We start from the raw sequence: 26,150 nt of genomic DNA on the forward strand, positions 1-26,150 counted from the left end.
GACTCTCCCCTTTCAGTGCACATTGACAGCTTGTCTCTACTATGTCCAGAACCAGAGATATCAGCCTTCCAGCAGCTGGTCCCTGCTCCAGCTCCACATGCCTAATATGCAGTTTTATATTTTTGCTGGTGGATTGCTCTGGTTCCTGAAGTCTGATCCCCAAGTCCACAGTACGTCCTGAAAGGTGGGACTCTCTAGTTTTTTTTAATCCCATTAAAGCTAAGAAATCTATTTCCAGGAACTGGAGATATCTGCAGTAAAGCAAGCTGCCCTGACCCCCGGAAAATGATGAATATTTAGCCACTCCACTATCCACCCCTCCCCTGTGTATTAAATACCCCCTACCAGCCTGGAAGTCATGTACCAGGGCCCCTTCATTCAGCACAATTCCCCCTTTCTACAGTTTAGTGTTCTCCTTCCCACCCCATATGTACAGTAAAGGAGTAATTAGCAGAAATTATTTCTCCAGGTCCTACATGCTGAGCGGAAGATAGAACCCCCCTACCCCCCGCGGAACATCAAAGCTGCCGCTGATAGCACCCCCCATCCCTACCACTGATGGGTGGGTAGGGGCCCTAGTGCATTGCTGTGCCCAGGGGCCTACACTGCTGTTAAGACGGCCCTGGAAAGAAGGGAGGGAGGGGGGTACAATACTGCTACAACCCGTGTGCTGATGGTAGAATGGAATAAATGGGATAAGGAGGGCCCCAAAGACACAATAGAAAAGAATTAGAAACAAATTTAAATCAGAATTTTAAAGGAACCCGGAAGTTGTCTATAGAAATATAGGTACCAAGGGCCCCAAGTGTCCCGAAAATGTGGCTACTGAATCCTGAAGCAGGGCAGTGAGGTATTCTGTTTTAATTTTTTTTAATGGTATATTGACAGTGTAGTGGCCAATGTATTCTCACTTTAAGAAAAATGAAATCATAAACATTTAATAATTTTGTTTTGTTTTAACAGTTATACAGTACTCAGTTTTTTTTTAACCTACAATAATAATAATAATAATAATAATAATAATATTTGTATAGCACTTTTCTACTAATATGGCTTAAAGTGCTTTACATTTGCATTTACAGCACAAAATACAAAACAAGCTTAACAGTAGACATTAGTGAAATGCTTGAGTAAACAGGTAAGTTTTTAGTTTAATTTTGAAGGATTCTAGAGTGGGGGCTTCTCGAACTGTGTGGGGAAAAGGTTCCATAGAGTCAGAGCCACAAAGCTGAAAGCTTGACCCTCCCGATGAATTCAGGCAGATTATAGGTATTGTTAATAGTCCTTCATCTACAGATCACAGTAATCAAGTGGGAAAGTAAGGAAACAGAAGCAGCCTTAGGTACCGTGGGCCCTAGACAAGTTATGTAGGACTTTGAAAGTCAGTAAGCCAATCTTAAAAACGATTTGTTATCTTATAGGTAGCCAGTGAAGGAAGTAGGGAATGTGGCTGGAATAGGGGTCGTTGGTGAATAGCCTAAAAGCTGCAAGCGGTGCAATTCTTTTACTGGGAAACCAAGGTAGAGGGCATTGCAGTAGTCTAAGTTTGATGATAGAAATGCAAATATGACTTTAGGAAGATCTTCTGAGGGAGATAAGTGCTTGATTTTGGCTATGTTCCTCAGATGATGTGGAAATGTCAAGCCTCTATCCAGGACAATACCAAGATTCTGAACATGTTCAGTGTTTTCTAGTTCTGAACTCCCAAGCATAAGTCCTGTTAGTTGACTATGTTGCAGTTTTGTTATGTGACCTATCATAAGACCTTTGTTTTATCAGGGTTCAGTCCAGCCAACAAGCACTCATCCACACCTGAAGTTCAGCTAAACAGCCTTTTAGGGTTGTTATTGGGTTCTCAGTACCTGGAGCAAAGGACAGGTCCAGTTGTGTATCATCTGCATAGCAGCGGTAGACCAGGTCATGATGTCTGATTATTTTACCCAGTGGTAGCATGAATGCTGCAAAATGTATGGGAGATAGTATAGAACCCTATGGGACACCACATGGCAGTGGCACTAGTGACAGTGAGTATACTCCAGAAGAAACTCTCTTTGACCTGACGGTGAGAGAGGATTTGAACCAGCTAAGGACTGTGCCATCCAGTCCACAAAAATTCTTCAGGCAGTCAATTAGAATCCCAATGTCCTTGGTGTCAAATGCTACAGAGAGATTCAGAAGGATTAAGATTGATCAGTCACCTCTTGCCATTAGAAGATCATTAAGCACACATACCAGGGCTGTTTTGGTGCTATGTCTTCTCCTGAATCCTGACTGGACACTTTCTCAAAAACCTTTCCTAGAAAAGGAAGATTTGATACTGGTCTGTAGTTGGACATGCTGTCAGGGTTTAAAATAGTTTGTTTAAGACGTGGACTAACAATTGCTTCTTTTAGTGGTTCAGGAAAAATGCCTGTCTGCAAAGAGCACTGAACTATTTTTTTCAAATATGTCCATACACCCTATTGAAGCTTGGTTGAGGTAGGGTCCAGATCACAGGTGGTGAGACGCAACGTTCAGATAATTTCAAGCTATATCTTTTACATCCGTTGGATTAAAGCTGTTCCATGTAAACAGATGGCTTACATTGGCAGGCTTGGTAGATTGGCACTCCTTTGGTGGAGTGCCAGTCTACCAAATACTCCATTGTGAGTATTCCAGCACATATGGGAGATACTTTATCTGCAAAGAATTTTGCAAACTCATTGCATCTTGGCTGGGAGAGAGTTCGATAAGGCTGCAGGCATGCTGGTTTGCAAAGCATCTCCAGTGCGCAGAAAAGCTGAGCTGGCCTATTATTTGGTGCCACAATCTTATTTGAATGGAAATCTGTTTTCTTGAGGGTTATTGTTAATTGGTATCCTCCAATATGTTTGATTATTTTTAACTTGTCCTCTACCAAGTTTGTCTTCCTCCATTGTCTTTGAAGTCTACAACTCCTTTTCTTGAATTCACTAACACCGTTGTCAAACCAATGGGCTCGACGCGGGGGTTTGCAGAGTCGTGTATGCACAGAGGCGGTAATTCCATTGCAGCTGTAACATCCCTTGTATAGTAATGGAGTAGGGAAAAAGGATCTTTACAGGCCCACATTACCGCAGAGGTCCAGGTTTGCTGCAAGAGCCTGGGGAGTCATACCCCTTCTTGGACAATATCTGATCAATTCCATGGGCAAAGTTCTATTTCAAGGGGTTGTGATTAAGAACCAAGCTGAGTGGTAGTCTGACCATGTGACTGGGTTTATTTTTAGTTCAGAGACTTCTAATACAATCTGGAAGACAATATCAAGAGTGTGACCACGTTTATAGCTATGCTATAGCTGGCGCCTGTGATGCAATCTCATTTTTAAATGCAATCGCGGAGTGGACCATCTCATGCTGGGTGGCCTTGTCCTTTGCTAAGCGGCCCCCAGCATGATATTTTTTTCAGTATCAGATTCTGCTGAATCAGGTCCTTAGACAGATTTCCATTCCTTGTGCGTACAACTCTTTTTCTCTTGAGGTAGTTTGAAAAAAATAGTATTTGCATGCTTCTCCACTGCAGCCCTGTGCACGCCCATATCCACTCAACATTTAGCTTCGGCTCAGATTTGCATGGTCTTCAAAGTCTCATCCTATACTTGTAATAAAAAATCCTCATACACAACATTGCTACAGGTAAAAAAATCTAAAAATTAAAAAAAGGGATATCCATTGATTTTCACTAATAATTAAAGCCACGTGACCATTGATACTATTGCATGGTGATTTTTCCACCTCTGGAACCTAGGCACAATTCTGCAGTAAATTATGGAGGTGTCTCCCATGAGTGGAGGGCTAACAAAACATGATGATTAATGGGCACTGAGAAGAGCACCCAGAAGACCCAACATAACACGTAGGCGGTTTGCTGTGTGTATTGAGAGTGCTTAGCCCATAGGCTCTGTGTGTGCTCGAGAACCCCTGATATTTGTGCTGCCCTCTGTGATTTCTGTGCATACCCTTTGTGAGTCATACAGTGTGATAGAATTAATATGAGCACCTCTAACCATTTAAAAATGAGTTCCCATAGCTACGGCCATTGCAATTTAAAACTGCTTTCTAGCCACCATAGTAACATAGTAACATAGTATCTAAGGTTGAAAAAAGACAATTGTCCATCGAGTTCAACCTATTTGTGGTCTCCTATGCACGATTATTTTGTATAACATTTTGACTGAAGTTGATGACTGCCGTTACGTTTTACCCCTCTTTTTTATAATAACCATAGTGCGTGACTATGCCCCGTAACCCTGGATATCCTCATCCATTAGGAATTTATCTAACCCATTCTTAAAGGTGTTGACTGAGTCAGCCATTACAACTCCCTCAGGCAGGGAATTCCAAACACGTATCATCCTTACCGTAAAAAAAGCCTTTACGCCGTATTGTGCGGAATCTCCTCTCCTCTAACCTGAGCGAGTGTCCACGAGTTCTCTGTGTTGATCTAACCAAAAACAGGTCCTGCGCAAGATCTGTATATTGTCCCTTTATATATTTGTAAATGTTGATCATGTCCCCTCTTAATCTCCTCTTTTCCAGTGTAAACATGCTTAGTCTTGCAAGCCTTTCCTCGTATTCCAGCGTCTCCATACCCTTAATTAGTTTGGTCGCCCGCCTCTGAACCTTTTATAGCTCCAGGATATCCTTTTTGTAGTAAGGTGCCCAGAATTGTACACAGTATTCAAGGTGTGGCCTCACTAGTGATTTATACAACGGGAGTATAACACTCTCGTCCCTAGCATCAATTCCCCATTTTATGCATGCTAATATCTTATTAGCCTTCTTTGCTGCAGTCCTACTTTGGTTACTACTGCTTAGTTTGCTATCTATGAGGACACCTAAGTCCTTTTCCAGTACAGAATCCTCTAATTTTACCCCATTTAGTAGGTAGGTGTTTGTTCTTGTTACCACAGTGCATTACCTTACACTTGTCTGTATTGAAGCGCATTCTCCATTTCGCTGGCCAAGCTTCTAATTTAACTAAGTCGTTCTGAAGCGACTCAGCATCCCCCTCCGCATTTGTAACTTTACACAATTTGGTATCATCTGCAAAAATTTACACCATGCTCTCTAGACCTTCTGTTAGGTCATTAATGAAAATATAGAACAATAGCGGTCCTAATACTGAGCCTTGCGGCACACCACTTAGCACTTCAGTCCAATTTGAAAAAGATCCATTAACCACAACGCGCCGCTCCCTATTATCTAACCAGTTTTTGACCCAAGTGCATATTGTGCTTCCTAGCCCTGTTTCTTGTAGCTTGTAGAAAAGTCTCATGTGTGGTACACTGTCGAATGCTTTGGCAAAATCTAAATAGATTACATCCACCTCTTTACCCTGATCTAGGTTTGCGCTTACTGTTTCATAAAAGCCAACTAAGTTGGTTTGACAGGATCTGTCCTTCATAAACCCATGTTGATTCCTTTTAATGACCTTATTGACTTCAAGGAACTTCTGAATACTATCTCTTAGAATACCTTCCAATACTTTCCCCACTATAGATGTAAGACTAACTGGTCTATAATTACCTGGTTCAGCTTTACTTCCCTTTTTGAATATAGGCACTACTTCCACTACACGCCAGTCTTTGGGAACCATACCTGATATTACTAAATCTTTAAAGATCAAAAATAGCGTTTTTTCAAGTTCAGAGTGAAGCTCCATTAGAACCCTTGGGTGAATACCATCGGGACCTGGTGACTTATTAATCTTTAAATGTTTTAATCGGTCACAGACTACTTCCTCGCTTAAATAAGTACCTATCAGTGGGATATTCTCATTATTCAGATTATGTGTTAGTCCCTGAATTGGGTCCTCTCTAGTAAATACTGTTGAAAAAAACTCATTTAGTGTGTCCGCTATGTCATTATCATTTTTGCTTAAGACTCCCAACTTTTCTTTTAAAGGGCCTATACTCTCCTTCTTTAATCTCTTGCTATTAATGTATTTAAAGATTTTTTGGGGATTCGCTTTGCTTTCCTTTGCTACTAGTTTTTCAGTTTCTATTTTAGCCGCTCTTATTTCCTTTTTGCATATTTGGTTACATTCCTTATAGTGCTGAAATGACTCTGCTTCCCCGTCAGATTTGTATTTTTTAAATGCTCGCCTTTTCTTGCCCATAAATTCCTTTATCTTTTTGTTAAGCCATATCGGTTTATGATTATTATTCCTTTTTTTGCTGCTCGTAGGAATAAATTTGAGAGTATTTTTAGCTAGCAGGAATTTTAGTACCTCCCATTTCTCCGTAGTATTTTTTCCTAAAAACAAACCTTCCTATTCAATATCCCTGAAAAATACCCTCATCTTTTCAAAATTTGCTTTGCTAAAGTTTAGAGTCCTAGTTGAGCCAGTATAGGGCTGTTTATGAAAACTGATATTGAATGTGACCATATTGTGGTCGCTGTTTCCTATGGGTTCCCCTACTATAATACCTGATACCAAATCCCCATTGATTGTTAATACCAGGTCTAAGATTGCATTGTACCTAGTTGGTTCCTCAATTAGTTGAACTAAGTAGTTATCATTAAGTGTATTGCCCCTAGCAGTATCACATGAATCGTTTTTCCAGTTTATCTCTGCATAGTTAAAATCTCCCATCACTACTATGTCTCCTACTCCTGCTGCTCTTTTAATTTGCTTTAGTAACAATTCCTCATCAGATACGTTGATACCAGGCGGCCTATAGCATACACCCAATACTAACTTTTTTATTCCCTTTTCCCCGCATGCAATTTCTACCCATAATGTCTCGACAGTGTTTACAGTACCCTGCTGAATATCTTCCCATATATCAGGTTTTAAAAACGGCTTTACGTAAAGACACACCCCTCCACCCTTTTTATTTAGTCTGTCTCTCCTAAACAGTGTATAGCCCTCTAGATTGACTGTCCAATCATGAGATTCGTCCCACCAAGTTTCAGTACTGCCTATAATATCATACTGTTTGCTTGCTGCAAGTATTTCTAGTTCGCCATTTTTACCAGCAATGCTTCTAGCGTTTACATACATACAACTAAAATAAGTATTTTCCCTTGCGTTAGGGACATCTTTCACCTTATGTAGCAATGATGACCTGTAATCATCATTGGTTAGTGCTTTGGTAAAATCTCTTTTAGTACCCATGTTAGTAACCTTACCGCCTGCTCTTACCCTCCCCCCAACTTCTCCCCCATTTCGTTTACTACCGCCATCCCCACTATTCTCACTGCATGACCCGTAGTTTCTTGCTAAACCCTCCCCCCCAGGCTCCTAGTTTCCTAGTCACCGGAGACCATTAATTGAGCAAAGTGGATGTGATCATAACTCAAAATTTTTATGCATTGTTCTTTTATTATCATCAATAGTTTTTATTGAAATTTTTTTGCATTGCAAAACAGGGGTACAAAAAGGAAAAAGGAAGGGAGGGGGGGAAGTAGGTACATACGCACGTAAGAAAGCGCTTTAACAGACATGTGCAAACAATTCAAAGTCGATCACATCAATACATTGTAAGGCAAACAGAAAATAATTAATGGAGGTGACAGGGCGGCAATGGGCTCAAAGCAAATATAACACAGATAGGAGGTCCTTACTGTTTTAGGGGGGGGGAGGGGGCCACATCAGCCGATGTGCTGGGGGGTGATTGTGTAGGGGTTCGGGGACGTAGTATCAATGCAGCACCCTCACCCTCCGTGGTAAATAGATGCCAAGGCATCCAGCGCACAAATGGAGATTTGGCAGTGAAGGCGTATGGGATGTGTTCAGTCTCCATCAAGAAGTGCAGCTGTATTTTGTGTATCACCTTTAGCATTAGAGGTGGTGTGGGTTGTTTCCAGTTTTGGGCTAAAGCCGCACGTGCGGCGAGGCAAATGTGGCCTAGGACATAATGCAGGTGTACCCCCGTGCTTCGCGGGTATATATTCAATAGAGCTATAAGCGGGGAGGGGGAGAGGTCGAGGTTCAGAACTTTGTTGATAAGGCTAAATACTTCTGTCCAGTACCCTTGGATATGGGGGCAAGACCAAAAAATATGGAAGAGGTGGCCAACCTCTCCGCATAGGCGCCAACAAAACTTCGAACATGCCGGCCATATCGTATGTAGCCTTTCCGGTGTGAGATACAGTCTGTGGAGTAGCTTAACGTGCATTTCGGAGTGATTCAGGCATTTGGACATAGTGAAGGATGACGTAAAAATGTGTTGCCATTGAGAATCTTGGAGAACACATCCCACATCCGCCTCCCACCTAACTTGGGCTCTAGATTTAGAAACGGGGAGTAGTGAGAGTAATGTTTTATACCAGAAGGAAATCTCCCCTCTGGAAGTAGCGTTAGAAAATCGGCCTGTGACTTGCAAAATACCATGTGATGGTAGGGAGGGGGAGAGGTGGAGGCTAGTCCACCAGTGCTGTATTTGATAATATCGAAGCCTCTCAGTGTCTGGTAGAGAGAAGCGTCTCTGGATATCAGAAAAAGAGGCGAATACGGACCCATTAAACAAGTCTCCCAGGACCTCCACCCCTCTGGACCTCCAGCCCGCCAGGCCAAGGTTAGGGACTAGAGCGGCTACCGTTCGTAGTGAAATCAGAGAGAGATTATGATAGGAAGGGGATATGGCCGCAGTCAGTTTGTCCCAAATCTGGAGTGTGGCTCGGGTAGAGGGGAGGATATTTAAGCACTGTGGGCGAAGGGGCCTAGGGATCCAAAAAAGATCCTTCAAGGGAAAACGGGGGCAGGCTGCCTCCTCCAGACACGTCCACTCCGAACATATATCTTTGTAGAATTCTTTAATCTGGGCAAGAAGGGAGGCCTCTTGGTACAGTGATAAATTGGGCATATCTAGGCCACCGGCTCTCCTTGGTAGAGACATCCTCGCACGAGCAAGTTTAGGCGGGCGCGAAGACCATATATAGTTAGTGAGGATTGTAGTGGCCTTATCTAGGTACTTTTTAGGGAAGATAAAAGGGATAGTTCGGAACAAGAACATTAACTTAGGGAGCAGCGACATTTTAAAGGCGGCCAGACGGCCCAACCAAGAAACTTCATAGTTGAGCCATGATTTAGTGAACATCTGGAGGGAGGACAGCAGAGGAGGGAGATTGACGTCAAATACAGAGGCGGTAGATGGGGGAATAAGAATACCTAGGTATCGTATCGAGGATGTTTTCCAGTTATACGGATACTTAGTGCGTAATGAGGGCATGGAGTTAGAGAGGTTAATGGGCAGAGCATCCGTCTTAGAGGCATTTAGTTTATAGTACGCTGCTGCAGAGTAGCTATCTAAAACAGTATGCAGATGGGGGAGAGTTGTGGCTGGGTCTGTTACGAATAGGAGAACATCGTCTGCGAACAGACATAGTTTATGCGACGTGGTGCCTAATCGTAGTCCAGGGAACTGTGGGTCCGCTCGTAGCCTAGCTGCCAGCGGTTCAATGGCTAGTACGAATATGAGAGGGGAGAGGGGGGCAGCCCTGGCGGGTGCCATTATAGATTGGAAAAGGGCGAGATAAAAAACCATTACTAAATACCCGGGCCGTCGGGGAGCTATAGAGGGCTAATATCGAGGAGAGGATGCGATCGCGCAGGCCGAATTTGACTAGGACTTCTCGCATATAAGGCAAGTTTAAACGATCAAAGGCCTTCTCTGCATCCAAAGATAGCAGAAGGAGACCTTGCTCGGGGGTTAGGGAATCAACAAGATTAAAGACCCGGCGTGTATTATCGGACGCCTGTCTTCCCGGGATAAAACCAACTTGGTCCGGATGTATCAGGGAGGGGAGGAGGGCGTTCAGCCGAGAGGCTATTAATTTAGCGTATATTTTAATATCCCCATTCAGTAACGCAATGGGACGATAATTTTGGCAAGAGGTCACATCTTTGCCCGGTTTAGGGATCGTGACAATACGCGCCTCGAGCATCTCCTGAGGGAGGGTGCCCTGCGAGGTAATATCGGTGTAGACCGCCACTAAGGAGGGAGCTAGAAGGTCCTGGAACGAAACATAAAAGTCATTAATAAAGCCATCCGGGCCCGGTGCCTTACCCTGGGGGAGGGATTTGATCACTTGGAGGGTTTCTGATAAGGACCATGGGGCATTCAGCAATGCTAATTGATCGTCTGAAATATTTGGGAGGTTTAAATCCGCTAAGAAGGAGTTGATAGAGGAAGGAGTAGGTTGTGGGGTGTCAGGATCTGCCGAGAGGTTATAGAAATGGGAGTAGAAGTTGGCAAACTGATTCGCTATCTCCCTCGGGTTAGAAATGTTGGTGCCTGTGGGGGATATAATGAGCTTGATTCTATTCCGAGCTTGCTGAGCCCTAAGCTTCCGGGCGAGCATTTTCCCCGGCCTGTTCCCCGCTAGGTAAAACTTCTGACGTATCCTATTTAATGAAGCCTGGTTGCGCGCCATTAGCAATGTCTGAAGTTGGGACCTAATATCTACTAGCTGCTTCTGTAAAGATTTCGTAGGTCTAGCTTGATTTTTGTCCTCTAAGTCCTTCAGTTTGAGTTCCAAATCGGCCTGGCGTTGTAGATTCAGTTTCTTGAGCTGTGCTCCTGCCTGAATCGCTGCTCCCCGGGTAACAGCTTTAAGTGCGCACCAGAAGTTCAGGGTGGACGTGTCTGAAGGAGAATTAAACTCCAAGTAGGATGAAATACTGTCGGCTATAATTTTTTTTGAAACTGGGTTAGACAGCAAATGGGGAGAGAGTCTCCAAGGACAGGGGGGACAGTGTTGGTTAGCTACACTCCATTTAAGAATCAGCGGGGCGTGGTCTGACCAAGTTATAGGGAGAATATCTAAAGATTTGGCGAACTGAAGGGTCCATTTGTCCGAAAATATAAAATCAATACGGGAGTAAGAGTTGTGGACTAGGGAATAATAAGTGTACTCCCTTCCTGTGGGGTTTTGCACTCGCCATATGTCATAGAGATCAAATTCAGCCAAGAGATTACGAAAGGCTAAGGAAGGGGCGTTGGGGGAGACTGAAGTGGGGGAAGAGGTCCTGGGAGACCTGTCCAGCTTAGGGTCGAGGACTAAATTAAAATCCCCCATGAGCAAAAGGGAGCCCTTACGAATCTTATGAATAATTGCACATAACTTTCGGATAAAGGCAACTTGGTGTGAGTTTGGGGCATATGCCGAGACCAGGGTAACCGGTTTTTCGTTTAAAAGGCCGCTCAGTATAAGATACCGGCCGTTTTTATCCGCTATCTGGGAGTGTAGAGTGAAGGAGATGGAGTCTCTAAACAATATGGCCACACCGTTCCTCTTAAAAGGGCCGTTGGCGAAATAACCTAGAGGGAATCTGTGATCTTTGAAAATAGGGGGTGCAACATATGAAAAGTGTGTCTCCTGCAGGGCAACAATATCAGCTTTATTCTTAGTAAAATAACCCAGAGCTAGCCTACGTTTATTAGGGGAATTCAGCCCCTTAACATTCATTGATAATACCCGAACCATCGGAACAAGCTAATGTACGTTGTGAAAGGCGAAGGGTCTTGACGCCTAGCTAAATAGAATTGTCTCGAGCAGCGAGTACCTACATCATAAAACTGGGGGTGGGGGATTGGAGGGGGGGTACGGGGAGGTGGGGGGGAAGAAAAAAACCAAAACGACCCAGTATATCGGGTCGGCATAACCACTGCAAGGGAGGTAAAAAAGTGCAGTAGTATATTACCAGGGGGGAACATGTGGCCTAGCGCCACCACCCATGAAACTGAACAGAGAAAAACAAAAACAAGAGTAAGCAGAGGTAAATATGCATACCTACAATACACATGAGAGCACATGAGAAATAAGAAAGAAAAAACAGATACACGTAAACTCAGATATAAGATGAAAGGCTGGTACGCCATTATCACAAGAGCACATAGGACAACTCACGTGACCTTATCAAGAACAATGGCGAAGTCAATTCTGTAGTAACGGTATCAGAAACAGTTCAACTTGGAAACCCAAGCTGGGTGTATCAATGTCATGCGGTGACCCATTCTGAGCGAATGGTGGGCTGTTTCTTGGATCCAGGAGGTAGAGTAACAGAGATATCCCACTCCGCCAATAATTTGACTCCCGTCTCCAATGAAGTCACTGTGTAAGACTTGTTTTCGTACGAGATGATAAGCTTCACTGGAAAACCCCATCTGTACGTGATGTCTTGATCGCGAAGTGCCAACGTGACGGGAAGGAATGCTCGTCGCTTGGCCAAGGTTAGGGCGGAGAAGTCCGGGAACAGTTGTAGACCGCCAAGGACATCCGAGTCGGAGTCGCCCGCCTCTCTGGCTGCCCTCAGGATGTTTTCTTTGATTGTAAGGAAATGCACTCTCAGGAGTGTATCTCTCGGGAGCGAGGGGGCAACTGAGCGTGGTTTAGGCAGTCTATGGATCCGATCAATAAGCAGCTCTCTAGTGTCAGCTTTAGGTAGAAGCTTCTGGAACAAGACAGTAGCGTAGTTTTCCAACTCGGAGTTCTGCACGGAGTCGGGGATGCCTCGGATCTTAATATTGTTCCGCCGGGATCTGTCCTCTATATCCGCAATCTTGAGTTTAAACGCCTCAATGTCACTTTGCTGCTGGTCGTGAGCCGTTATGAGGTCGTTATGAGACGAGACCAATTCCTCTACTTTCCTCTCTAGATGGTCCGTACGGTCTCCTATAGCGTGCAGCTCCGTCTTAACCTCCCGAAGGGCTGCGGTGAGGTCCTGCGTCAACTCAGATTTGAATGTTGAGAGGGCCTGGTACAGCGTTTTAACTGTGAGAGGTGCATCAGAATCAGGGTCAAACCCCGGCGATGAGATAGGGCCGCTGGGGGCAGCTTGCGGAGAGGCGGCAGCCGGGGACTTCCGTAGAGAAGAGGCGGCAGATGTCGACTTCTGAGGCGGGAAAGATACTCTCGGGGGCAGCACCCCTTTGACCTTTCTAGAAGGCATTCCAGAGGGGTGAGGCTCCGCAGACGGGATGAAGATAAAAATAAAGAAGCTCAGGCTCTCGCAGAATATAGCGAAGATTTAGGTAAGCATAAAAGACACGGGTGGTGGCGGGCAGATGGTCTGCGCTACATCAGAAGAGCGATAACACACATGGCGAGGCAGAGGGTAATCTCCATCCTGCGTCTTGTGGGGCCCAGATTAAAGGTTCCCAGCCGGGAGAGGGGATCGGGAGGTCAGGTACACACTTCGGGTCCAGCAGCTCTATTCAATAGATGCTGTGAGATAGAGATGAATGAAAGTGGTATTTTTCACCCCAGTGGCTTCTCTGTCGCAGGGTCCAGGGATCAGCAGGTAGAAGAGAATTAGGACATCAGCAGTTGTCACCTAGGAGAGCAGGCCGGCTGGGGATGCTTATCTCAGTGATTTCTACAGCTGCAGCAGCTCCCTTTATAAAAACCAAGATGGCCGCCGCACTTCTCTCAGCATGTGTGCCTCCCGGCTCTCCTGCACTATCAGGGGTCCCCACAGCTCGTTGCCTCACAGGGTGTCCTCCCTGGGGGTCAGTGGAGTAATCTGGAGGGATCCAGGGGCTTCGGGGGGTCCGCAGCTCTTTCCGGCGCCGCGGCTCCGCCGTGGAGCTCAAAACGCGGGCGCCGGGAGTACGCGAGTCCCCGGCTTCTGGAGCTCCTAGGCCGCAACCTGCGGGAGCCGTAAAAACAGCTCCCCGGCTCCCCGGCTCCGCGGCGGACACTGCCGGGCACAGTAGGCTGTGGATGTACTGGGGAGCCTCCGGAGGTGAGTTGGGACGGCCCAGGGGGGAGCTTTATTGATAATTATAAAACCAGGAGAGAGGAGTGTAGTGAAAGCACGTCTTCTCTCTTCTCCTGCCAGGCCACGCCCCTGCATTGTTCTTTTAAACAAACCATGAGGACACCATTATTAAACCATTTAGTTAAAATATGCCCTATAATATAATGGTTTCTAAAGAACATCACTAAATAGTACAGTATTTTTGTTCCCTTGTACAACTAAAACAAAATCTAGCTGAAAATTAAATGTACTTCTGAACTTATTTTACAATTTGTGTATTCACAGCAAACAGATGAAATTTGGCGTGAAATGAGGTGGATTATGGATGCTCTTCAGTATGCAAGATATAAGCAGCCTGTTGCTGGATTGCCAATAACCAGATTTCTAGACCTCTCGGAAGAACAAACTCAAAAGAAAAATAATTCCACATCCTCTCACCTAGATTGTTTGCCATCCCCTTCACCATCACCGGAAATGCATCGGAGAAAAGCTGCAATCGGTAAGATTTCAGCAGTGGAGCATAATGTTAAAAACCATAGTCAGGTGTAAATGTTTTGATAATTTGTGATGATTCCAGTTCTACTTAGAACAGAGCACACTTATTTTCCATGTCCAAGAATGTCTACCATAAATTTTGTATTTGGACCTAGCAGTAAGTATTAAATCAATGTGCCTTATACTGTGAAGCTGTTTAGTGAGCATGGTCCTTAATCCTCCGCTTTTCCCAGATACCACATTTTGTACAGTAATGCTCTAATGAAGAATAACAGTGGGTAACTGCAATGTATACAGTAGACGTTACAGGCTTGGCCACTTCAAAGGAACACAATTTACCACTAAGTCACTTTAACCAGAAAACCACTTAATGAAAACCCTCCCAGCCAACCAACTACAGACAGGTGGGGGAATATGGGTGAGTGCAATCGACCTATTTTGGATGACTGTGATTCGGAGGCTGGCATGTTAGCAGCTGCCCCGGGGATCTGCTTCAGAGAAGAAATCCTAAGTGACTAATCTTCTAAATGCAAGATTTAGCAGTAAAAATAGGACTTGGGTGATAGGTGTTTTCTTATTTGTAGTTCAGAAAAAAAATGGTGTAGTTTGTACATGGTTTGTAAACGGTTCTAAGCACCTCAAGTTGTTTACTCTAATGTTCCTTGATGTGGTTTACATATGTCATTTATTTCAATAATCAATTCTAAAGATACATTTTTCTTATTTGTTCTCTTCTCCTTTATTTAAATTAGAGATGAGCGGGTTCGGTTTCTCTGAATCCGAACCCGCCAGAACTTCATGTTTTTTTTCACGGGTCCGAGCGACTCGGATCTTCCCGCCTTGCTCGGTTAACCCGAGCGCGCCCGAACGTCATCATGACGCTGTCGGATTCTCGCGAGGCTCGGATTCTATCGCGAGACTCGGATTCTATATAAGGAGCCGCGCGTCGCCGCCATTTTCACACGTGCATTGAGATTGATAGGGAGAGGACGTGGCTGGCGTCCTCTCCATTTAGATTATAAGAGACTGAGAGAGATTTACTGGAGCTGACTAGGAGGAGTACTGTTACTGTAGAAGTGTAGAGACTGAGTGGAGAGAGTTTACTAGTGAGGACAGTGCAGTTTACTTTATAATCCGTTCTCTGCCTGAAAAAAGCGATACACAGCACACAGTGACTCAGTCACATACCATATCTGTGTGCACTGCTCAGGCTCAGGCCAGTGTGCTGCATCATCTATTATCTATATATAATATTATATATATCTGTCTGACTGCTCAGCTCACACAGCTTATAATTGTGGGGGAGACTGGGGAGCACTACTGCAGTGCCAGTTATAGGTTATAGCAGGAGCCAGGAGTACATAATATATTATATAGTGAGTGACCACCAGACACACAGTGCAGTTTATTTAATATATCCGTTCTCTGCCTGAAAAAAGCGATACACACAGTGACTCAGTCAGTCACATACCATATCTGTGTGCACTGCTCAGGCTCAGGCCAGTGTGCTGCATCATCTATTATCTATATATAATATTATATATATCTGTCTGACTGCTCAGCTCACACAGCTTATAATTGTGGGGGAGACTGGGGAGCACTACTGCAGTGCCAGTTATAGGTTATAGCAGGAGCCAGGAGTACATAATATATTATATAGTGAGTGACCACCAGACACACAGTGCAGTTTATTTAATATATCCGTTCTCTGCCTGAAAAAAGCGATACACACAGTGACTCAGTCAGTCACATACCATATCTGTGTGCACTGCTCAGGCTCAGGCCAGTGTGCTGCATCATCTATTATCTATATATAATATTATATATATCTGTCTGACTGCTCAGCTCACACAGCTTATAATTGTGGGGGAGACTGGGGAGCACTACTGCAGTGCCAGTTATAGGTTATAGCAGGAGCCAGGAGTACATAATATATTATATAGTGAGTGACCACCAGACACACAGTGCAGTTTATTTAATATATCCGTTCTCTGCCTGAAAAAAGCGATACACACAGTGACTCAGTCAGTCACATACCATATCTGTGTGCACTGCTCAGGCTCAGGCCAGTGTGCTGCATCATCTATATATATTATATATCTGTCTGACTGCTCAGCTCACACAGCTTATAATTGTGGGGGAGACTGGGGAGCACTACTGCAGTGCCAGTTATAGGTTATAGCAGGAGCCAGGAGTACATATTATATTAAAATTAAACAGTGCACACTTTTGCTGCAGGAGTGCCACTGCCAGTGTGACTGACCAGTGACCTGACCACACTGACCACCAGTATAGTTAGTAGTATACTTATATTGTGATTGCCTGAAAAAGTTAAACACTCGTCGTGTGACTTCACTTGTGTGTTTTTTTTTTTTTTATTCTATAAAAATAAAACTCATTCTGCTGACAGACAGTGTCCAGCAGGTCCGTCATTATATAATATATAATATATACCTGTCCGGCTGCAGTAGTGATATATATATATTTTTTATATCATTTATCATCCAGTCGCAGCAGACACAGTACGGTAGTTCACGGCTGTGGCTACCTCTGTGTCTCTGCACTCGGCAGGCAGTCCGTCCATAATTGTAATACCACCTAACCGTGGATTTTTTTCATTCTTCTTTATACATACATAGTTACATAGACATCTTCTCTTTATCAACCAGTCTATATTAGCTGCAGACACAGTACAGTACGGTAGTTCACGGCTGTGGCTACCTCTGTGTCTGCACTCGGCAGGCAGTCCGTCCATAATTGTATACCACCTAACCGTGGTTTTTTTTCATTCTTTTTTATACATACATAGTTACATAGACATCTTCTCTTTATCAACCAGTCTATATTAGCTGCAGACACAGTACAGTACGGTAGTTCACGGCTGTGGCTACCTCTGTGTCTGCACTCGGCAGGCAGTCCGTCCATAATTGTATACCACCTAACCGTGGATTTTTTTCAGTCTTCTTTATACATACATAGTTACATAGACATCTTCTCTTTATCAACCAGTCTATATTAGCTGCAGACACAGTACAGTACGGTAGTTCACGGCTGTGGCTACCTCTGTGTCTGCAGTCGGCAGGCAGTCCATAATTGTATACTAGTATCCATCTCCATTGTTTACCTGAGGTGCCTTTTAGTTGTGCCTATTAAAATATGGAGAACAAAAATGTTGAGGTTCCAAAATTAGGGAAAGATCAAGATCCACTTCCACCTCGTGCTGAAGCTGCTGCCACTAGTCATGGCCGAGACGATGAAATGCCAGCAACGTCGTCTGCCAAGGCCGATGCCCAATGTCATAGTACAGAGCATGTCAAATCCAAAACACCAAATATCAGAAAAAAAAGGACTCCAAAACCTAAAATAAAATTGTCGGAGGAGAAGCGTAAACTTGCCAATATGCCATTTACCACACGGAGTGGCAAGGAACGGCTGAGGCCCTGGCCTATGTTCATGGCTAGTGGTTCAGCTTCACATGAGGATGGAAGCACTCAGCCTCTCGCTAGAAAAATGAAAAGACTCAAGCTGGCAAAAGCAGCACAGCAAAGAACTGTGCATTCTTCGAAATCCCAAATCCACAAGGAGAGTCCAATTGTGTCGGTTGCGATGCCTGACCTTCCCAACACTGGACGTGAAGAGCATGCGCCTTCCACCATTTGCACGCCCCCTGCAAGTGCTGGAAGGAGCACCCGCAGTCCAGTTCCTGATAGTCAGATTGAAGATGTCAGTGTTGAAGTACACCAGGATGAGGAGGATATGGGTGTTGCTGGCGCTGGGGAGGAAATTGACCAGGAGGATTCTGATGGTGAGGTGGTTTGTTTAAGTCAGGCACCCGGGGAGACACCTGTTGTCCGTGGGAGGAATATGGCCGTTGACATGCCAGGTGAAAATACCAAAAAAATCAGCTCTTCGGTGTGGAGGTATTTCACCAGAAATGCGGACAACAGGTGTCAAGCCATGTGTTCCCTTTGTCAAGCTGTAATAAGTAGGGGTAAGGACGTTAACCACCTCGGAACATCCTCCCTTATACGTCACCTGCAGCGCATTCATAATAAGTCAGTGACAAGTTCAAAAACTTTGGGTGACAGCGGAAGCAGTCCACTGACCAGTAAATCCCTTCCTCTTGTAACCAAGCTCACGCAAACCACCCCACCAACTCCCTCAGTGTCAATTTCCTCCTTCCCCAGGAATGCCAATAGTCCTGCAGGCCATGTCACTGGCAATTCTGACGAGTCCTCTCCTGCCTGGGATTCCTCCGATGCATCCTTGCGTGTAACGCCTACTGCTGCTGGCGCTGCTGTTGTTGCCGCTGGGAGTCGATGGTCATCCCAGAGGGGAAGTCGTAAGCCCACTTGTACTACTTCCAGTAAGCAATTGACTGTTCAACAGTCCTTTGCGAGGAAGATGAAATATCACAGCAGTCATCCTACTGCAAAGCGGATAACTGAGGCCTTGACAACTATGTTGGTGTTAGACGTGCGTCCGGTATCCGCCGTTAGTTCACAGGGAACTAGACAATTTATTGAGGCAGTGTGCCCCCGTTACCAAATACCATCTAGGTTCCACTTCTCTAGGCAGGCGATACCGAGAATGTACACGGACGTCAGAAAAAGACTCACCAGTGTCCTAAAAAATGCAGTTGTACCCAATGTCCACTTAACCACGGACATGTGGACAAGTGGAGCAGGGCAGGGTCAGGACTATATGACTGTGACAGCCCACTGGGTAGATGTATGGACTCCCGCCGCAAGAACAGCAGCGGCGGCACCAGTAGCAGCATCTCGCAAACGCCAACTCTTTCCTAGGCAGGCTACGCTTTGTATCACCGCTTTCCAGAATACGCACACAGCTGAAAACCTCTTACGGCAACTGAGGAAGATCATCGCGGAATGGCTTACCCCAATTGGACTCTCCTGTGGATTTGTGGCATCGGACAACGCCAGCAATATTGTGTGTGCATTAAATATGGGCAAATTCCAGCACGTCCCATGTTTTGCACATACCTTGAATTTGGTGGTGCAGAATTTTTTAAAAAACGACAGGGGCGTGCAAGAGATGCTGTCGGTGGCCAGAAAAATTGCGGGACACTTTCGGCGTACAGGCACCACGTACAGAAGACTGGAGCACCACCAAAAACTACTGAACCTGCCCTGCCATCATCTGAAGCAAGAAGTGGTAACGAGGTGGAATTCAACCCTCTATATGCTTCAGAGGTTGGAGGAGCAGCAAAAGGCCATTCAAGCCTATACAATTGAGCACGATATAGGAGGTGGAATGCACCTGTCTCAAGTGCAGTGGAGAATGATTTCAACGTTGTGCAAGGTTCTGATGCCCTTTGAACTTGCCACACGTGAAGTCAGTTCAGACACTGCCAGCCTGAGTCAGGTCATTCCCCTCATCAGGCTTTTGCAGAAGAAGCTGGAGGCATTGAAGAAGGAGCTAAAAGGGAGCGATTCCGCTAGGCATGTGGGACTTGTGGATGCAGCCCTTAATTCGCTTAACAAGGATTCACGGGTGGTCAATCTGTTGAAATCAGAGCACTACATTTTGGCCACCGTGCTCGATCCTAGATTTAAAGCCTACCTTGGATCTCTCTTTCCGGCAGACACAAGTCTGCTGGGGTTGAAAGACCTGCTGGTGACAAAATTGTCAAGTCAAGCGGAACGCGACCTGTCAACATCTCCGTCACATTCTCCCGCAACTGGGGGTGCGAGGAAAAGGCTCAGAATTCCGAGCCCACCCGCTGGCGGTGATGCAGGGCAGTCTGGAGCGACTGCTGATGCTGACATCTGGTCCGGACTGAAGGACCTGACAACGATTACGGACATGTCGTCTACTGTCACTGCATATGATTCTCTCAACATTGATAGAATGGTGGAGGATTATATGAGTGACCGCATCCAAGTAGGCACGTCACACAGTCCGTACTTATACTGGCAGGAAAAAGAGGCAATTTGGAGGCCCTTGCACAAACTGGCTTTATTCTACCTAAGTTGCCCTCCCACAAGTGTGTACTCCGAAAGAGTGTTTAGTGCCGCCGCTCACCTTGTCAGCAATCGGCGTACGAGGTTACATCCAGAAAATGTGGAGAAGATGATGTTCATTAAAATGAATTATAATCAATTCCTCCGCGGAGACATTGACCAGCAGCAATTGCCTCCACAAAGTACACAGGGAGCTGAGATGGTGGATTCCAGTGGGGACGAATTGATAATCTGTGAGGAGGGGGATGTACACGGTGATATATCGGAGGGTGAAGATGAGGTGGACATCTTGCCTCTGTAGAGCCAGTTTGTGCAAGGAGAGATTAATTGCTTCTTTTTTGGGGGGGGTCCAAACCAACCCGTCATATCAGTCACAGTCGTGTGGCAGACCCTGTCACTGAAATGATGGGTTGGTTAAAGTGTGCATGTCCTGTTTTGTTTATACAACATAAGGGTGGGTGGGAGGGCCCAAGGACAATTCCATCTTGCACCTCTTTTTTCTTTTCTTTTTCTTTGCATCATGTGCTGATTGGGGAGGGTTTTTTGGAAGGGACATCCTGCGTGACACTGCAGTGCCACTCCTAGATGGGCCCGGTGTTTGTGTCGGCCACTAGGGTCGCTAATCTTACTCACACAGTCAGCTACCTCATTGCGCCTCTTTTTTTCTTTGCGTCATGTGCTGTTTGGGGAGGGTTTTTTGGAAGGGACATCCTGCGTGACACTGCAGTGCCACTCCTAGATGGGCCCGGTGTTTGTGTCGGCCACTAGGGTCGCTAATCTTAATCACACAGCTACCTCATTGCGCCTCTTTTTTTCTTTGCGTCATGTGCTGTTTGGGGAGGGTTTTTTGGAAGGGCCATCCTGCGTGACACTGCAGTGCCACTCCTAGATGGGCCCGGTGTTTGTGTCGGCCACTAGGGTCGCTAATCTTACTCACACAGCTACCTCATTGCGCCTCTTTTTTTCTTTGCGTCATGTGCTGTTTGGGGAGGGTTTTTTGGAAGGGACATCCTGCGTGACACTGCAGTGCCACTCCTAGATGGGCCCGGTGTTTGTGTCGGCCACTAGGGTCGCTTATCTTACTCACACAGCGACCTCGGTGCAAATTTTAGGACTAAAAATAATATTGTGAGGTGTGAGGTATTCAGAATAGACTGAAAATGAGTGTAAATTATGGTTTTTGAGGTTAATAATACTTTGGGATCAAAATGACCCCCAAATTCTATGATTTAAGCTGTTTTTTAGTGTTTTTTGAAAAAAACACCCGAATCCAAAACACACCCGAATCCGACAAAAAAAATTCGGTGAGGTTTTGCCAAAACGCGTTCGAACCCAAAACACGGCCGCGGAACCGAACCCAAAACCAAAACACAAAACCCGAAAAATTTCAGGCGCTCATCTCTAATTTAAATGTAAGGCTTTGTCTGTTCTTGTCTACTTTAACAATGCTGGAAATCATAGGCAAGCACTGAAACATATACAATGAATTATAGTATGCCCTGTTTGGAGGAGAGGGTTCACGAGCGAGGTACAAGAGGGTAACTATCCTATGTCAAGTCGCATTTTACTTATCTTTAGAACTAAAGGCCAGCACAGAGAACAGTTTGTAGGAAAATAGGACAGCCTCAACTGTTAAAATGTATACTTTTACCCCACTGCCGCAAACAGTTATTGCCAGTTTAACCCGGGTCGTGGCTCAGTGCAAAAGTCTCCCAAAAAATCTACCTGAGACCCATGCATCCAACCCAAGTAGCTAGCAGGGTTGGATTTGGGTAAGGCTGCAGTGTAAATGAATAACCCAGGACATCTGACCTGGGTCCTGTTACCAGGCCCGCCATCAGGGGGGTGCTGCGGGCACAGCAGTCCTGGGCCCGGCCTCTCTAACAGAGAGGGGAGGGCCCGGGCCGCTCATGCCGCTGCCCGCCCGCCGCCATCCGTCCTCCTGCCGCCATCCGTCCTCCTGCCACTGCTGCCGCTGCCCGTCTCCTGCAGGCTATTGAAAAGTCCCTCTCAAGATGGCCGCCGCCTCAGAGGAGACAGTTATTAAAGATACTAGAGGAGGCTCTAGTATCTTTAATAACTGTCTCCTTTGAGGAGGCGGCCATTTTGGAAGGGAAATTTCTATAGTTTTACTTGAAACAGGCTGCCGAACAGTCTGCAGCGGCTCCAGCGGTGGCAGTGGCTGCAGGGGGGGAGGACAAGCACAACCCCTGACAAGAAGAAGTACCCAATGAGCAGGTACTGGGGCATTACTGTGTGTGGCATTACCGTGTGGTGCATAATATAGTGCTAGGGACAAAACTATGGGGACACAGAATTTTTTTACTTTATTATATATATATATATATATATATACATATACAGGTGTATATATATATATATATATATATATATATAATATTTAATTTAATTATTATTATTATTATTATTATTATTATTATTATTATTTATTTATTTATTTATTTATTTTTTTTGGGGGGGCTGTCTATTTTCTAGTCCCGGGCCCCGTAATTTCTGATGGCATCCCTGCCTGTTACAAACATAGGGAGAGTCAGATCAGTGGCATTTGGAGATGATGTCATCTTCAGGCACTGGCAGAGGAAAGAATATTGCGAACGGGTGCAGTTAAAAGGGTGACAACCCGGTAATAACCTGGATCAAAGGGTTCGTGTAAACAGGGTTTGACCCAGGTTGGAACTGTGTAGAAAAGGGATATTAGTTTAGCATTAACCACTATAATCACAATAGCTTCATATGTTTTACTCTTGTAATGAACTACCCACATTTTTCCAAGCTATGTAACAGATACATAAACCTTTATGCACACCAAATTAGAGATGTGCGCTGACCCCCATTTTTGTTTTTGGATCTGTATTTTGTGGGGGTTTTTGTTTGTTTTTTTAAATTGATAAAAACAGCTATATTCATGTAATTTGGGCCTGGTTTTGTTCCTATAGTATTATTGACCTCAATCACCTTAATTTACAATAATTTCCAAACAATTTTGACCACCTCACAGCTCGTAATATTGTTTTCACCAATATTGGCCAAAAGTTGCGGCAAGCAGCGGCACAAACACACAGCAGTTTATACAGTAGCACATCTATGAAACATTGACACACAGCAGTGGTAGAAAAGAACCCACCCTTATGTTCGATATTAAAAAGGGCATGAACATTTTAACAAACCAAGCACTTCAGCGACAGGGACTGCCATTTTTGTGGCTAAAGTGCTTATTTGTTTGGGCCCCTACAAAATAAGCTGCAAATGGGCTTAAGGCAGTTAACAGTATTTTGTTAATGATCTCTTCTCTACAACGGGAAGATGTTATTATCATCCTCATCCCCAATCACACCATTGTTAACATAATCATCAATTAATATTATCTCATCCCCGCTGGAATCCACCATTAGTTAAGTCTCTGTACACCAACGTAATTGACAGGAGAGGTCTTCCTCATGGAATTTGTAGTTCACAAACATCATATTTTCCCCTTTTTGAGGAAGTAGCCTCCTATGCCAATTGCTCGCAAGGTTTCCGGCTGTGCTGAAAACTTTTTCTGTGTACACACTGGAGGGTGGTCAGCTTAAGCAATTATAGCAAGTTTGTAGAAGGGGCTCTAAATTGCCTGTTTTTCCTCCTATTAGTCAAAGGGACTGTCTGACATGCAGATTTGTACAATGTCATTCAAATAATCCTCCACCAATCTATGGATGGTTACCATTTCAGCTTGAGTCACGGTAGAGGTGTCACTAATGTTGGGTAATTCTTCAGATTGAGTCACGGTAGAGGTGTCACTAATGTTGGGTAATTCAGATGTCAAAATGTTGGGTAATTCAGATGTCAAAATGTTGTGTCACTTTGGTGCGCTGAGTGGCCTCATCCTCATCTCTGGCCTCTGGGAACAGGTCAGTTTTTTCCTGGCAGCAGTCGCAGCACTAGTACTTTGTTGCTGCTCTTGCTCTTCTATCAACTGATCGTCATCCATATCGACTCACAGCACTAATATTATTAACACAGTGGCACGGCACCTACTGAGTTTTATTGCAACACAGTGCCACTGCCTAGCCCTGAACACACAGAAGTTTTACAAAAAATTTATTTTTTTCCCCCCAGTTTTTTTTAACAGATGATAACATCTGCATGCTGCTACTCACATAGCGATAATGTTATTATCACAGTGGCAAGTCCTGGCCCTGAAAACACAATTTTTTTCTTTGATTTTTTTATTTTTGTTTTGATTTTTAATATTTATTTTTGAACAAATTATGACAATTTCACACTGTGACTCACAGCGCTTATATTATTAATGCGGTGGCATGGCCTGACCCTAAACACACACAAGTTTTGCAAAAAAACACAATTTTTTTCCTGTTTTTTAACAATGGACATCAACTTCACACTGCAACTCACACAGCGCTTATACAGAATTAAGGCAGTGGCACGGCAACACACATAATGAACACACACATTTTTTTTTAATTATTATTTAGTGTTTAACTAATGACAACAACTTCACACTGCAACTCACATAATGCCTGATCCTGATCATACGTGTTACAAAAAACAACAACATTTTTTTTATTAAATTACAACAACTTCACACTGCGAATCACTGCACTTATGTTGTAGTAAAGGTGGCGCACAACAAAACATTTTACAGGCACCAGTGTGCACCAATAAAGGGTTAATTATGCCCTGTATTACTATTAGAAGCTCTGGGCTGCACTGTGAGCAGTTACAGCACCAGTAAAGGGTTAATGATGCCCTGTATTAGGAGCTCTGGGCTGCACTATAGGCAGAGACAAAGGAGGTCATTCCGACCTGATTGCACGCTAGCTATTTTTTTGCAGTGCTGCGATCGGGTCAAAACTCGGCAAAACTGCGCATGCGTATGCACCGCACGGGGAAGACGCGTCATACGGGTACAAGCGGATCGGTGCTGGGCGATGGATTTAACGAAGAATCCATTTGCACAGCCGATCGCAAGAAGATTGACAGGAAGAAGGCGTTTATGGGTGTCAACTGACCGTTTTCAGGGAGTGCAAGCGTTTGCAGGGCAGGTGTCTGATGTCAATTCCAGGACCAGACAGGCTGACGTGATTGCAGCGGCTGAGTAAGTTCAGACCTACTCAGAAACTGCACTAACTGTTTTTGTACCGCTCGGCTGCACAAGCGTTCGCACACTTGCAAAGCGAAAATACACTCCCCCATTAGCGGCGACTATCTGATCGCAGCGCTGCAAAAAATAGCTAGTGAGCGATCAACTCAGTATGACCCCAAAAAACACCAGTGTGCACCAAGGGTTAATGTTGCCCCTATATTAGGAGCTCTGAGCTGCACTGCATGCTTACAGCACAAGTATGACTGATTGTACAAATAATAAATAAAGGGATAATGTTATGGTTAAACAAAATAAATAATGCTGTCCTTAGGGCTATCACACTGGCCATGTACTTTTTATAATGAAGTGTTGTAGTAGATGGCAGCTTTCAGATGGCACGGTCACGACACGGTTGTTATGTTACAGCCTTCAATAGCCATGGACTCGGACGGCTGTATTCAGGCTGCTGCTACTGCTGCGATGTCTGCGGATGCTGCGTATACCCAGATCCTTCAACACGGCACAAAGCCATTCCGTGTGATAGGATCTGAATCACGGACAAAAAACGGTCAGTGTGAAATAGCTCTTAGGAGGAGCTCTGGGCTGTGTGCAGTGTGTGCAGTGTGTGCAGTGTGTGCAGTGTGTGCAGTGTGTGCAGTGTGTGCAGTGTCCCAGTAAGGATAAATATTACTATTAATGCCCGCCAGTCTAGTGGCTGTGCTCTTTGTCCAGCGTCCACTGTGACATGGCGCCTGAATCACCATGGTAGGGACTTATATAGAATCCAAAACATGTGAGCCCCACGTTTGGTTTGGAATCCAAGCCTGGCAGGAGAACCC

General features: G+C 44.8%; 1 protein-coding gene across 5 annotated transcripts in view; it reads left to right on the forward strand.

The window, feature by feature from the left end:
• Positions 1–26,150, forward strand: part of ANKFN1 (ankyrin repeat and fibronectin type III domain containing 1) — a 1,208,371-nt gene that overhangs the window by 1,084,348 nt on the left and 97,873 nt on the right. For all 5 annotated transcript variants that reach the window (XM_063961280.1, XM_063961279.1, XM_063961282.1 and 2 more), the window contains one exon: positions 14,014–14,227. In XM_063961280.1, coding sequence (XP_063817350.1) covers positions 14,014–14,227 — 214 coding nt within the window. The remainder of the gene's footprint in view (positions 1–14,013; positions 14,228–26,150) is intronic.

This window comes from Pseudophryne corroboree, chromosome 3 (assembly GCF_028390025.1).
Source record: "Pseudophryne corroboree isolate aPseCor3 chromosome 3, aPseCor3.hap2, whole genome shotgun sequence".
Lineage (NCBI taxonomy): Eukaryota > Metazoa > Chordata > Amphibia > Anura > Myobatrachidae > Pseudophryne > Pseudophryne corroboree.